This window comes from Oncorhynchus mykiss, unplaced genomic scaffold (genome assembly GCF_013265735.2).
Source record: "Oncorhynchus mykiss isolate Arlee unplaced genomic scaffold, USDA_OmykA_1.1 un_scaffold_161, whole genome shotgun sequence".
In the NCBI taxonomy this organism is placed as follows: Eukaryota; Metazoa; Chordata; class Actinopteri; order Salmoniformes; family Salmonidae; genus Oncorhynchus; species Oncorhynchus mykiss.
This window is the reverse complement of record NW_023493667.1, coordinates 72,501-86,851: the sequence shown is the minus strand read 5'-3', so window position 1 is coordinate 86,851 and position 14,351 is coordinate 72,501. Positions and strand designations below refer to the sequence as shown.

Genomic DNA, 14,351 nt, shown 5'->3' with positions numbered 1-14,351 from the left:
TAATAATAATTTGTATTTATTATGGATCCCCATTAGTTCCTGCCAAGGCAGCAGCTACTCTTCCTGGGGTTTATTATGGATCCCCATTAGTTCCTTTCAAGGCAGCAGCTACTCTTCCTGTGGTTTATTATGGATCCCCATTAGTTCCTGCCAAGGCAGCAGCTACTCTTCCTGTGGTTTATTATGGATCCCCATTTAGTTCCTGCCAAGGCAGCAGCTACTCTTCCTGGGGTTTATTATGGATCTCCATTAGTTCCTGCCAAGGCAGCAGCTTCTCTTCCTGGGGTTTATTATGGATCCCCATTAGTTCCTGCCAAGGCAGCAGCTACTCTTCCTGGGGTTTATTATGGATCCCCATTAGTTCCTGCCAAGGCAGCAGCTACTCTTCCTGGGGTTTATTATGGATCCCCATTTAGTTCCTGCCAAGGCAGCAGCTACTCTTCCTGGGGTTTATTATGGATCTCCATTAGTTCCTGCCAAGGCAGCAGCTTCTCTTCCTGGGGTTTATTATGGATCCCCATTAGTTCCTGCCAAGGCAGCAGCTACTCTTCCTGGGGTTTATTATGGATCCCCATTAGTTCCTGCCAAGGCAGCAGCTACTCTTCCTGGGGTTTATTATGGATCCCCATTAGGTCCTGCCAAGGCAGCAGCTACTCTTCCTGGGGTTTATTAGGGATCCCCATTAGTTCCTGCCAAGGCAGCAGCTCCTCTTCCTGGGGTTTATTATGGATCCCCATTAGTTCCTTTCAAGGCAGCAGCTACTCTTCCTGTGGTTTATTATGGATCCCCATTAGTTCCTGCCAAGGCAGCAGCTACTCTTCCTGGGGTTTATTATGGATCCCCATTAGTTCCTGCCAAGGCAGCAGCTACTCTTCCTGGGGTTTATTATGGATCCCCATTATTTCCTGCCAAGGCAGCAGCTACTCTTCCTGGGGTGTATCATGGATCCCCATTAGTTCCTGCCAAGGCAGCAGCTTCTCTTCCTGGGGTTTATCATGGATCCCCATTAGTTCCTTTCAAGGCAGCAGCTACTCTTCCTGTGGTTTATTATGGATCCCCATTAGTTCCTGCCAAGGCAGCAGCTACTCTTCCTGGGGTTTATCATGGATCCCCATTAGTTCCTGCCAAGGTAGCAGGTACTCTTCCTGGGGTTTATTATGGATCCCCATTAGTTCCTGCCAAGGCAGCAGCTACTCTTCCTGGGGATTATTATGGGTCCCCATTAGTTCCCACCAAGGCAGCAGCTACTCTTCCTGGGGTTTATTATGGATCCCCTTTAGTTCCTGCCAATACAGCAGCTACTCTTCATGGGCTTTATTATGGATCCCCATTAGTTCCTGCCAAGACAGCAGCTACTCTTCATGGGGTTTATTATGGATCCCCATTAGTTCCTGCCAAGGCAGCAGCTACTCTTCCTGGGGTTTATTATGGATCCCCATTAGTTCCTGCCATGGCAGCAGCTACTCTTCCTGGGGTTTATTATGGATCCCCATTAGTTCCTGCCAAGGCAGCAGCTACTCTTCCTGGGGTTTATTATGGATCCCCAGTAGTTCCTGCCAAGGCAGCAGCTACTCTTCCTGGGGTTTATTATGGATCCCCATTAGTTCCTGCCAAGGCAGCAGCTACTCTTCCTGGGGTTTATTATGGATCCCCATTAGTTCCTACCAAGGCAGCAGCTCCTCTTCCTGGGGTTTATTATGGATCCCCATTAGTTCCTGCCAAGGCAGCATCTACTCTTCCCTGGGGTTTATTATGGATCCCCATTAGTTCCTGCCAAGGCAGCAGCTACTCTTCCTGGGGTTTATCATGGATCCCCATTAGTTCCTACCAGGGCAGCAGCTCCTCTTCCTGGGGTTTATTATGGATCCCCATTAGTTCCTGCCAAAGCAGCATCTACTCTTCCCTGGGGTTTATTATGGATCCTCATTAGTTCCTGCCAAGGCAGCAGCCACTCTTCCCTGGGGTTTATTATGGATCCCCATTAGTTCCTGCCAAGGCAGCAGCCACTCTTCCTGGGGTTTATTATGGATCCCCTTCATGGCGTCCTTCAAAATTAAGGCATTTTATACCATTTTAAAAACATCAAAATACATTCATTACAGAATTCACAACACACTGTGTGTCCTCAGTCCCCATACGCCACTACCACATGTGTGTGTATAGTGTGTATCTTATCATGTGTATGTGCCTATGTTTGTGTTACTTCACAGTCCCCGCTCTTCCATAAGGTGTATTTTTGGAATAGTGGAATTTACCTGATGGAAAACAGCATGTTGTTTTTAATTATTTGGTTTTAAGCCCCCCCCCCCCCCCCCCCCCCCCCCCTCCATAGCCCTAATAACCATTCAGAATCAATACCTTAACTTAAAGGGATGATCCAACCCCCCCAGAAATAGAAATCATTAAAGCTCCTGTCAATTTGGTGGGAGACTATTTTCTATCAGTGGATAAAAAAAATTATATTATTATTCTATATATTTTTTTTTTAAATCCCATGATTTAACCGTGCCGTGGTCTGTGTCTGTGGAAATCATGTAGGAACTCATCATAGCTAGACGATTCTCATCGCTGGAGATAGGGGATAACAGACTCTGCATAACACCTTGTAAAACAATGACCTGCAGGTCACCTAATAGACATACTTGTTCTTAAACACATCCGTCTGTTTATGTTGTCGTGACAAAGTTGACACTTCGCTTAGATTCGCTACGTTTTGATTTATTTAACTAGGCAATTCAGTTTAGAACAAAATCTTATTTTTTTCAGTGACGGCCTAGGAACAGTTGGTTAACTGCCTTGTTCAGGGGAACAATGACAGATTTGTTCTACCTTGTCAGCTCAGGGATTCGATCTTGCAACCTTTCGGTTACTAGTCCAACACTAACCACTAGGCTACCCTGCCGCCCCAATTTAAACAGTGTACCAAATGATTCAACTCTTGTTTGTCATTCAAGTACCGTGCACGCAATGCGTTGTGGGAAACAGAGATATTTCAGAAAGGAGGAGATAGGAATCCCATTTGGAGGAGTTGAATGGAGTAACGTCCCACCCAACCGACTGTAGACCCATCGCATTCACGTTGTCATGCTGCAACACGCGGTTGCTAAGCTAATCGTCACACAATCCCTTCTCAAAGTCACGGTATATGAGTCGAGAAACCTGCCTATTTTCCTCAAAATGACGCAATTCCAAAGATGTACGATATTCACAGAGAGTTAATGAAAATATTTCCAACGTTGTACTTCTTGTTCACGACATTCATCCTAATGTTTGGTATTTGAGCTAGCGCCCAATTGATTCCCATTCACTCCTTGAAGGTTCAGCTCTCCTTGTCCCAGAATCCACCGCGCTGCCCATTGACAACACATGAGCAACGTACACAATGGGCATTAATACGATTCTAATGGGTGTTTCGTATCTCCTCAGAAGTATCTCTGTGGGAAAGAAACATACTCTGCTCTCTCTCTCTGGGCAGAGACAAACTACTAAGTTGAACTCGGTGAGATAGACTCCTAAATTGCCAGTGCAGTTTGTTTAAGGAGATTTTACAGCTTGCTAGCTACTTCACATGCTGATTTTGACTTTGGAATTATTGTGTGTAGCTATGTTTTCTTGCCAGCTAGCTAGCTAGCCCAGAGAGAGAGGGAGCATTGCATTGTGGGTTTTGTAGTAGACTTGAGTTGCAACAGAATTCCAGGAATTTGTGGAATTTGTGGTTTGGTTATCCCTTTAATCCTTTTAATTGTTTGTATTTTAACCTTCCAGAATTAACCCTGAAACCATGCAGAAATAACCCTGTAACCATCCATAATTAACCCTGTAACCATGCAGAATTAACCCTGTAACCATCCAGAATTAACCCTGTAACATGCAGAATTAACCCTGTAACCATGCAGAATTAACCCTGTAACCATCCAGAATTAACCCTGTAACATGCAGAATTAACCCTGTAACCATGCAGAATTAACCCTGTAACCATGCAGAATTATCCCTGTAACCATGCAGAATTATCCCTGTAACCATGCAGAATTGTGAGGGAGGGAGGGAATGAGGGAGGGCGAGAGGGAGGGAGAGAATGAGGGAGGTAGGGAGGGAGAGAGGGAAGAAGGGAGGGAAGGAGGGAGAGAGGGAGGGAGAGAGGGAGGGAGGGAGGGAATGAGGGAGGGAGGGAATGAGGGAGGTAGGGAGGGAGGGAGAGAGGGTTGAGAGAGGGAGGGAATGAGGGAGGGAGAGAGGGAGGGAGGGAGGGAATGAGGGAGGGAGGGAGGGAATGAGGGAGGGAGGGAGAGAGGGAGGGAGGGAGGGAATGAGGGAGGTAGGGAGGGAGGGAGAGAGAGAGGGAGGCAGGGAATGAGGGAGGTAGGGAGGGAGAGAGGGAGGGAGGGAATGAGGGAGGTAGGGAGGGAGGGAGAGAGGGAGGGAGGTAGGGAGAGAGGTAGGGAGGGAGGGAGAGAGGGAGGGAGAGAGGGAGGGAGGTCGTATGGCGTTTGGGGACAGGAACATTCCAATGACTACAACCCTGTGTGGGAACAGAACAGAACAGAACAGAACAGAACAGAGCAGAGCAGAATGGTTGAAGAGAAAATAATGTACTTAGTTGATGAAAGAAACGGTGGAGTGGAGGGGTTAGGGTGTAACCCAGAAGGAGTGGAGGGGTTAGGGTGTAACCCAGAAGGAGTGGAGTGGAGGGGTTAGGGTGTAACCCAGAAGGAGTGGAGTGGAGGGGTTAGGGTGTAACCCAGAAGGAGTGGAGTGGAGGGGTTAGGGTGTAACCCAGAAAGAGTGGAGTGGAGGGGTTAGGGTGTAACCCAGAAGGAGTGGAGTGGAGGGGTTAGGGTGTAACCCAGAAGGAGTGGAGTGGAGGGGTTAGGGTGTAACCCAGAAGGAGTGGAGGGGTTAGGGTGTAACCCAGAAGGAGTGGAGGGGTTAGGGTGTAACCCAGAAGGAGTGGAGGGGTTAGGGTGTAACCCAGAAGGAGTGGAGTGGAGGGGTTAGGGTGTAACCCAGAAGGAGTGGAGTGGAGGGGTTAGGGTGTAACCCAGAAGGAGTGGAGGGGTTAGGGTGTAACCCAGAAGGAGTGGAGGGGTTAGGGTGTAACCCAGAAGGAGTGGAGGGGTTAGGGTGTAACCCAGAAGGAGTGGACGGGTTAGGGTGTAACCCAGAAGGAGTGGAGGGGTTAGGGTGTAACCCAGAAGGGGTGGAGGGGTTAGGGTGTAACCCAGAAGGAGTGGAGGGGTTAGGGTGTAACCCAGAAGGAGTGGAGGGGTTAGGGTGTAACCCAGAAGGAGTTGGAGGGGTTAGGGTGTAACCCAGAAGGAGTGGAGGGGTTAGGGTGTAACCCAGAAGGAGTAGATGGGTTAGGGTGTAACCCAGAAGGAGTGGAGGGGTTAGGGTGTAACCCAGAAGGAGTGGAGGGGTTAGGGTGTAACCCAGAAGGAGTGTAAGGGTTAGGGTGTAACCCAGAAGGAGTGTAGGGGTTAGGCTGTAACTCAGAAGGGTTGGAGTGTAGGGGTTAGGGTGTAACCCAGAAGGAGTGGAGGGGTTAGGCTGTAACTCAGAAGGGTTAGAGTGTAGGGGTTAGGGTGTAACCCAGAAGGGTTAGAGTGTAGGGGTTAGGGTGTAACCCAGAAGGGTTAGAGTGTAGGGGTTAGGGTGTAACCCAGAAGGGTTAGAGTGTAGGGGTTAGGGTGTAACCCAGAAGGGTTAGAGTGTAGGGGTTAGGGTGTAACCCAGAAGGGTTAGAGTGTAACCAAGAAGATACCAAAGACAGAATGTTAATTTCATAACCAGCGTTCAATGGTTTCATTAAATTATGAAAGAATTTCTCAAATGTCCCCATTTTTTTTACCCCCCAGAACAACAGTTTAGTACGTTCCTTTTACCCCCCCCCCCCCAGAACAACAGTTTAGTACGCTCCTTTTACCCCCCCCAGAACAACAGTTTAGTACGTTCCTTTTACCCCCCCCCCCCCCAGAACAACAGTTTAGTACGTTCCTTTTACCCCCCCCAGAACAACAGTTTAGTACGTTCCTTTTACCCCCCCCAGAACAACAGCTTAGTACGTTCCTTTTACCCCCCCCAGAACAACAGTTTAGTACGTTCCTTTTACCCCCCCCAGAACAACAGTTTAGTACGTTCCTTTTACCCCCCCAGAACAACAGTTTAGTACGTTCCTTTTACCCCCCCCAGAACAACAGTTTAGTACGTTCCTTTTACCCCCCCCCCAGAACAACAGTTTAGTACGTTCCTTTTACCCCCCCCAGAACAACAGTTTAGTACGTTCCTTTTACCCCCCCCAGAACAACAGTTTAGTACGTTCCTTTTACCCCCCCCCCAGAACAACAGTTTAGTACGTTCCTTTTACCCCCCCCCCAGAACAACAGTTTAGTACGTTCCTTTTACCCCCCCCAGAACAACAGTTTAGTACGTTCCTTTTACCCCCCCAGAACAACAGTTTAGTACGTTCCTTTTACCCCCCCCCAGAACAACAGTTTAGTACGTTCCTTTTACCCCCCCCCAGAACAACAGTTTAGTACGTTCCTTTTACCCCCCCAGAACAACAGTTTAGTACGTTCCTTTTACCCCCCCCAGAACAACAGTTTAGTACGTTCCTTTTACCCCCCCAGAACAACAGTTTAGTACGTTCCTTTTACCCCCCCCAGAACAACAGTTTAGTACGTTCCTTTTACCCCCCCAGAACAACAGTTTAGTACGTTCCTTTTACCCCCCCCAGAACAACAGTTTAGTACGTTCCTTTTACCCCCCCCAGAACAACAGTTTAGTACGTTCCTTTTACCCCCCCCAGAACAACAGTTTAGTACGTTCCTTTTACCCCCCCCAGAACAACAGTTTAGTACTTTCCTTTTACCCCCCCCCCAGAACAACAGTTTAGTACGTTCCTTTTACCCCCCCCCAGAACAACAGTTTAGTACGTTCCTTTTACCCCCCCCAGAACAACAGTTTAGTACGTTCCTTTTACCCCCCCAGAACAACAGTTTAGTACGTTCCTTTTACCCCCCCCAGAACAACAGTTTAGTACGTTCCTTTTACCCCCCCCCAGAACAACAGTTTAGTACGTTCCTTTTACCCCCCCCAGAACAACAGTTTAGTACGTTCCTTTTACCCCCCCAGAACAACAGTTTAGTACGTTCCTTTTACCCCCCCCCCCCCCAGAACAACAGTTTAGTACGTTCCTTTTACCCCCCCCCCCAGAACAACAGTTTAGTACGTTCCTTTTACCCCCCCAGAACAACAGTTTAGTACGTTCCTTTTACCCCCCCCAGAACAACAGTTTAGTACGTTCCTTTTACCCCCCCCCAGAACAACAGTTTAGTACGATCCTTTTACCCCCCCAGAACAACAGTTTAGTACGTTCCTTTTACCCCCCCCCCCAGAACAACAGTTTAGTACGTTCCTTTTACCCCCCCCCCAGAACAACAGTTTAGTACGTTCCTTTTACCCCCCCCCCAGAACAACAGTTTAGTACGTTCCTTTTACCCCCCCCAGAACAACAGTTTAGTACGTTCCTTTTACCCCCCCCCAGAACAACAGTTTAGTACGATCCTTTTACCCCCCCCCCCAGAACAACAGTTTAGTACGTTCCTTTTACCCCCCCCCCCAGAACAACAGTTTAGTACGATCCTTTTACCCCCCCCCAGAACAACAGTTTAGTACGTTCCTTTTACCCCCCCCCCAGAACAACAGTTTAGTACGTTCCTTTTACCCCCCCCCCAGAACAACAGTTTAGTACGTTCCTTTTACCCCCCCCCCAGAACAACAGTTTAGTACGTTCCTTTTACCCCCCCCAGAACAACAGTTTAGTACGATCCTTTTACCTCCCCAGAACAACAGTTTAGTACGATCCTTTTACCCCCCCCCAGAACAACAGTTTAGTACGTTCCTTTTACCCCCCCCCCAGAACAACAGTTTAGTACGTTCCTTTTACCCCCCCAGAACAACAGTTTAGTACGTTCCTATCTGAACAGTTACACTCCACTGCATTTTCTTTATCTATTCCATTGTTTCCTCCACACCAACCAGGACTAGTACATTCCCTTCTTTATCTAACTCATTTATCTCCCTCTCCTTCTCTCTCTCTCCTTCTCTCTCCTTCTCTTTCTCTCCTTCTCTCTCCTTCTCTCTCCTTCTCTCTCTCTCCTTCTCTCTCCTTCTCTCTCTCTCTCTCTCGTTTACTCTCACTCCTTCTCTCACTCCTTCTCTCTCTCTCTCCTTCTCTCTCTCTCCTTCTCTCTCTCCTTCTCTCTCTCTCTCCTTCTCTCTCTCCTTCTCTCTCTCTGTCCTTCTCTCTCTCACTCCTTCTCTCTCTCTGTCCTTCTCTCTCTCTCTCCTTCTCTCTCCTCTCTCTCTCCTTCTCTCTCCTTCTCTCTCTCCTTCTCTCTCCTTCTCTCTCTCCTTCTCTCTCCTCTCTCCTTCTCTCTCCCTGTCCTCTCTCTCCTTCTCTCTCCTTCTCTCTCTCTCTTCTCTCCTTCTCTCTCTCTCTCTCTCTCTCTCTCTCTCCTCTCTCCTTCTCTCTCTCCTTCTCTCTCCTTCTCTCTCTCCTCTCTCTCTCTCCTTCTCTCTCCTCTCTCCTTCTCTCTCTCCTTCTCTCTCCTTCTCTCTCTCCTTCTCTCTCTCCTTCTCTCTCTCCTTCTCTCTCTCCTTCTCTCTCTCCTTCTCTCTCTCCTTCTCTCTCTCTCTCTCTCTCTTTCTCTCTCTCTCTCCTCTCTCTCTTTCTCTCTCTCTTTCTCTCTCTCTTTCTCTCTCCGTCCAGACTTGGTTCCTCCAGTCATCCACGGGCCTCCCAAAGTCCCCTCCTCCTCTTCCTCCACCAGTCGGACCGCGACCACCCGGTCTCCTCCCTACTATACCACGGCGCGACCAATCCTCACCACCTTCCCCGGTCAACGGTCCCGGACAACCACGACCGTGCGGAACCCTGCCGGTGGTGGCGTGGTCGTCCCCGGCGATAACCAGATCCCAGAGATCGTTAACCCCGGTAACGGCCATTAACGGAAATGAACTCATTCTGTTCCAATGTGTTATCGTATAATTATTGTACCTGTTTTTAACATGTACATCTCCGGTAGGTAACGGACGGTCGGTTCCAGCCATGGGTGTTCCCCCTCTGCCTCCCCAGCCCCCGGTCATACCCCCCCAGGACCACTGCTCCCCCAGGGTGACAGCTGAAGTGTCCTGGCCCAGAACCCAGCAGGGACAGATGGCCAAGCAGCCCTGTCCTGTAGGGACACTAGGTAACTACAGCCCTGTCCTGTAGGGACACTAGGTAACTACAGCCATGTCCTGTAGAGACACTACTAACTACAGCCCTGTCCTGTAGGGACACTAGGAACTACATCCCTGTCCTGTAGGGACACTAGGTAACTACAGCCCTGTCCTGTAGGGACACTAGGTTACTACAGCCCTGTCCTGTAGGGACACTAGGTAACTACAGCCCTGTCCTGTAGGGACACTAGGTAACTACAGCCTGTCCTGTAGAGACACTAGGTAACTACAGCCATGTCCTGTAGGGACACTAGGTAACTACAGCCCTGTCCTGTAGGGACACTAGGTAACTACACTACTAACTACAGCCCTGTCCTGTAGGGACACTAGGTAACTACAGCCATGTCCTGTAGAGACACTACTAACTACAGCCCTGTCCTGTAGGGTCACTACTAACTACATCCCTGTCCTGTAGGGACACTACTAACTACATCCCTGTCCTGTTACGACACTAGGAACTACATCCCTGTCCTGTAGGGACACTAGGAACTACATCCCTGTCCTGTAGGGACACTAGGAACTACATCCCTGTCCTGTAGGGACACTAGGAACTACATCCCTGTCCTGTAGGGACACTAGGAACTACATCCCTGTCCTGTAGGGACACTAGGTAACTACAGCCCTGTCCTGTAGGGACACTAGGTTACTACAGCCCTGTCCTGTAGGGACACTAGGTAACTACAGTCCTGTCCTGTAGGGACACTAGGAACTACACCCCTGTCCTGTAGGGACACTAGGAACTACATCCCTGTCCTGTAGGGACACTAGGTAACTACAGCCCTGTCCTGTAGGGACACTAGGTAACTACAGTCCTGTCCTGTAGGGACACTAGGAACTACAGCCCTGTCCTGTAGGGACACTAGGTAACTACAGTCCTGTCCTGTAGGGACACTAGGTAACTACAGTCCTGTCCTGTAGGGACACTAGGTAACTACAGCCCTGTCCTGTAGGGACACTAGGTAACTACAGTCCTGTCCTGTAGGGACACTAGGAACTACAGTCCTGTCAAGTGTAATACATGTAGTATATTATAGTAATTACATCTACAGATATACAGTAGTTACTACAGTCAGATATAATACATGTAGTATATTATAGTAATTACATCTACAGATATACAGTAGTTACTACAGTCAGATATAATACACACAGTATATTATAGTAATTACATCTACAGATATACAGTAGTTACTACAGTCAGATATAATACATGTAGTATATTATAGTAATTACATGTTTTTTATACAGCAGAATCAAGAATTGGGATCAGGGTTAGGGTTGGGGTGTTTAAGTCCTTGTAAAAAGTTAGTTGGGATCAGGGTTAGGGTTGGGGTGTTTAAGTCATTGTAAAAAGTTAGTTGGGATCAGGGTTAGGGTTGGGGTGTTTAAGTCCTTGTAAAAAGTTAGTTGGGATCAGGATTAGGGTTGGGGTGTTTAAGTGCTTGTAAAAAGGTAGTTGGGATCAGGATTAGGGTTGGGGTTGTCCTTGAAAATAAGGACAATTCCACACTCACTGGAAATAGTCTTTATAAATTCACATCCTTTCCAGCAGTAAATGCTATTTCCACCCAGTGCAGGTTTTTCATGTTCTTGACAATAAGTGTTTGACTAACACTACACACGCGGAGCTTCTGTTATTTAAACAATGGAACAAGTTGGTTTCTGTCTGCGCTTGTCTTTTCTTTAGAGGGTGGGTTGTTCTCTCTTAGAGCCTGGCTTTACATTCTGTTAGAGCGTGGGTTGTTCTCTGTTAGAGCCTGGCTTTAAATTCTATTAGAGCGTGGGTTGTTCTCTGTTAGAGCCTGGCTTTAAATTATGTTAGAGCGTGGGTTGTTCTCTGTTAGAGCCTGGCTTTAAATTATGTTAGAGCGTGGGTTGTTCTCTGTTAGAGCCTGGCTTTAAATTCTATTAGAGCGTGGGTTGCTCTCTGTTAGAGCCTGGCTTTACATTCTGTTAGAGCGTGGGTTGTTCTCTGTTAGAGCCTGGCTTTACATTCTGGTAGAGCGTGGGTTGTTCTCTGTTAGAGCCTGGCTTTACATTCTGGTAGAGCGTGGGTTGTTCTTTGTTAGAGCCTGGCTTTACATTATGTTAGAGCGTGGGTTGTTCTCTGTTAGAGCCTGGCTTTAAATTCTGTTAGAGCGTGGGTTGCTCTCTGTTAGAGCCTGGCTTTACATTCTGTTAGAGCGTGGGTTGTTCTCTGTTAGAGCCTGGCTTTAAATTCTGTTAGAGCGTGGGTTGTTCTCTGTTAGAGCCTGGCTTTAAATTCTGTTAGAGCGTGGGTTGTTCTCTGTTAGAGCCTGGCTTTAAATTCTGTTAGAGCGTGGGTTGTTCTCTGTTAGAGCCTGGCTTTAAATTCTGTTAGAGCGTGGGTTGCTCTCTGTTAGAGCCTGGCTTTACATTCTGTTAGAGCGTGGGTTGTTCTCTGTTAGAGCCTGGCTTTAAATTCTGTTAGAGCGTGGGTTGTTCTCTGTTAGAGCCTGGCTTTAAATTCTATTAGAGCGTGGGTTGTTCTCTATTAGAGCCTGGCTTTAAATTCTGTTAGAGCGTGGGTTGTTCTCTGTTAGAGCCTGGCTTTAAATTCTGTTAGAGCGTGGGTTGTTCTCTGTTAGAGCCTGGCTTTACATTCTGTTAGAGCGTGGGTTGTTCTCTATTAGAGCCTGGCTTTAAATTATGTTAGAGCGTGGGTTGTTCTCTGTTAGAGCCTGGCTTTAAATTCTGTTAGAGCGTGGGTTGTTCTCTGTTAGAGACTGGCTTTAAATTATGTTAGAGCGTGAGTTGTTCTCTGTTAGAGCCTGGCTTTACATTCTGTTAGAGCGTGGGTTGTTCTCTGTTAGAGCCTGGCTTTAAATTCTGTTAGAGCGTGGGTTGTTCTCTGTTAGAGACTGGCTTTAAATTCTGTTAGAGCGTGGGTTGTTCTCTGTTAGAGCCTGGCTTTAAATTATGTTAGAGCGTGGGTTGTTCTCTGTTAGAGCCTGGCTTTACATTCTGTTAGAGCGTGGGTTGTTCTCTGTTAGAGCCTGGCTTTAAATTATGTTAGAGCGTGGGTTGTTCTCTGTTAGAGCCTGGCTTTAAATTCTGTTAGAGCGTGGGTTGTTCTCTGTTAGAGACTGGCTTTAAATTCTGTTAGAGCGTGGGTTGTTCTCTGTTAGAGCCTGGCTTTAAATTCTGTTAGAGCGTGGGTTGTTCTCTGTTAGAGCCTGGCTTTAAATTCTGTTAGAGCGTGGGTTGTTCTCTGTTAGAGCCTGGCTTTAAATTCTATTAGAGCGTGGGTTGTTCTCTGTTAGAGCCTGGCTTTACATTCTGTTAGAGCGTGGGTTGTTCTCTGTTAGAGCCTGGCTTTAAATTCTGTTAGAGCGTGGGTTGTTCTCTGTTAGAGACTGGCTTTAAATTCTGTTAGAGCGTGGGTTGTTCTCTGTTAGAGCCTGGCTTTAAATTCTGTTAGAGCGTGGGTTGTTCTCTGTTAGAGCCTGGCTTTAAATTCTGTTAGAGCGTGGGTTGTTCTCTGTTAGAGCCTGGCTTTAAATTCTATTAGAGCGTGGGTTGTTCTCTGTTAGAGCCTGGCTTTACATTCTGTTAGAGCGTGGGTTGTTCTCTGTTAGAGCCTGGCTTTAAATTCTGTTAGAGCGTGGGTTGTTCTCTGTTAGAGCCTGGCTTTACATTCTGTTAGAGCGTGGGTTGTTCTCTGTTAGAGCCTGGCTTTAAATTCTGTTAGAGCGTGAGTTGTTCTCTGTTAGAGTCTGGCTTTAAATTCTGTTAGAGCGTGGGTTGTTCTCTATTAGAGCCTGGCTTTAAATTATGTTAGAGCGTGAGTTGTTCTCTGTTAGAATCTGGCTTTAAATTCTGTTAGAGCGTGGGTTGTTCTCTGTTAGAACGTGAGCTGTTCTCTGTTAGAGCGTGAGTTGTTCTCTGTTAGAGCGTGAGTTGTTCTGTTAGAGCGTGAGTTGTTCTCTGTTAGAGCGTGAGCTGTTCTCTGTTAGAGCGTGAGTTGTTCTGTTAGAGCGTGAGTTGTTCTGTTAGAGCGTGAGTTGTTCTCTGTTAGAGCGTGAGTTGTTCTGTTAGAGCGTGAGTTGTTCTGTTAGAGCGTGAGTTGTTCTGTTAGAGCGTGAGTTGTTCTGTTAGAGTGTGAGTTGTTCTGTTAGAGCGTGCGTTGTTCTGTTAGAGCGTGAGTTGTTCTGTTAGAGCGTGAGTTGTTCTGTTAGAGCGTGAGTTGTTCTCTGTTAGAGCGTGAGTTGTTCTCTGTTAGAGCGTGAGTTGTTCTCTGTTAGAGCGTGAGTTGTTCTCTGTTAGAGTGTGAGTTGTTCTCTGTTAGAGCGTGAGTTGTTCTGTTAGAGCGTGAGTTGTTCTGTTAGAGCGTGAGTTGTTCTGTTAGAGCGTGAGTTGTTCTGTTAGAGCGTGAGTTGTTCTGTTAGAGCGTGCGTTGTTCTGTTAGAGCGTGCGTTGTTCTGTTAGAGCGTGAGTTGTTCTGTTAGAGCGTGCGTTGTTCTGTTAGAGCGTGAGTTGTTCTGTTAGAGCGTGAGTTGTTCTCTGTTAGAGCGTGCGTTGTTCTGTTAGAGCGTGAGTTGTTCTGTTAGAGCGTTAGTTGTTCTGTTAGAGCGTGAGTTGTTCTGTTAGAGTGTGAGTTGTTCTCTGTTAGAGCGTGAGTTGTTCTCTGTTAGAGCGTGAGTTGTTCTCTGTTAGAGCGTGAGTTGTTCTCTGTTAGAGCGTGAGTTGTTCTGTTAGAGCGTGAGTTGTTCTCTGTTAGAGCGTGAGTTGTTCTCTGTTAGAGCGTGAGTTGTTCTGTTAGAGCGTGAGTTGTTCTGTTAGAGCGTGCGTTGTTCTCTGTTAGAGCGTGCGTTGTTCTGTTAGAGCGTGAGTTGTTCTCTGTTAGAGCGTGAGTTGTTCTCTGTTAGAGCGTGAGTTGTTCTGTTAGAGCGTGAGTTGTTCTGTTAGAGCGTGAGTTGTTCTGTTAGAGCGTGAGTTGTTCTCTGTTAGAGCGTGAGTTGTTCTCTGTTAGAGCGTGAGTTGTTCTGTTAGAGCGTGAGTTGTTCTGTTAGAGCGTGAGTTGTTCTGTTAGAGCGTGAGTTGTTCTG

At 47.3% G+C, this 14,351-nt stretch overlaps 1 protein-coding gene across 1 annotated transcript in view; it reads left to right on the top strand.

Annotated features, from left to right (window-relative positions):
* Positions 1-14,351, top strand: part of LOC110516808 (adhesion G protein-coupled receptor L3-like) — a gene marked incomplete at its 3' end in the record, with an annotated part of 310,025 nt that overhangs the window by 226,359 nt on the left and 69,315 nt on the right. Inside the window, 2 exon segments of the mRNA XM_036972433.1 lie at positions 8,771-8,995; positions 9,087-9,251. Of these exon segments, the coding sequence (XP_036828328.1) occupies positions 8,771-8,995; positions 9,087-9,251 (390 nt within the window).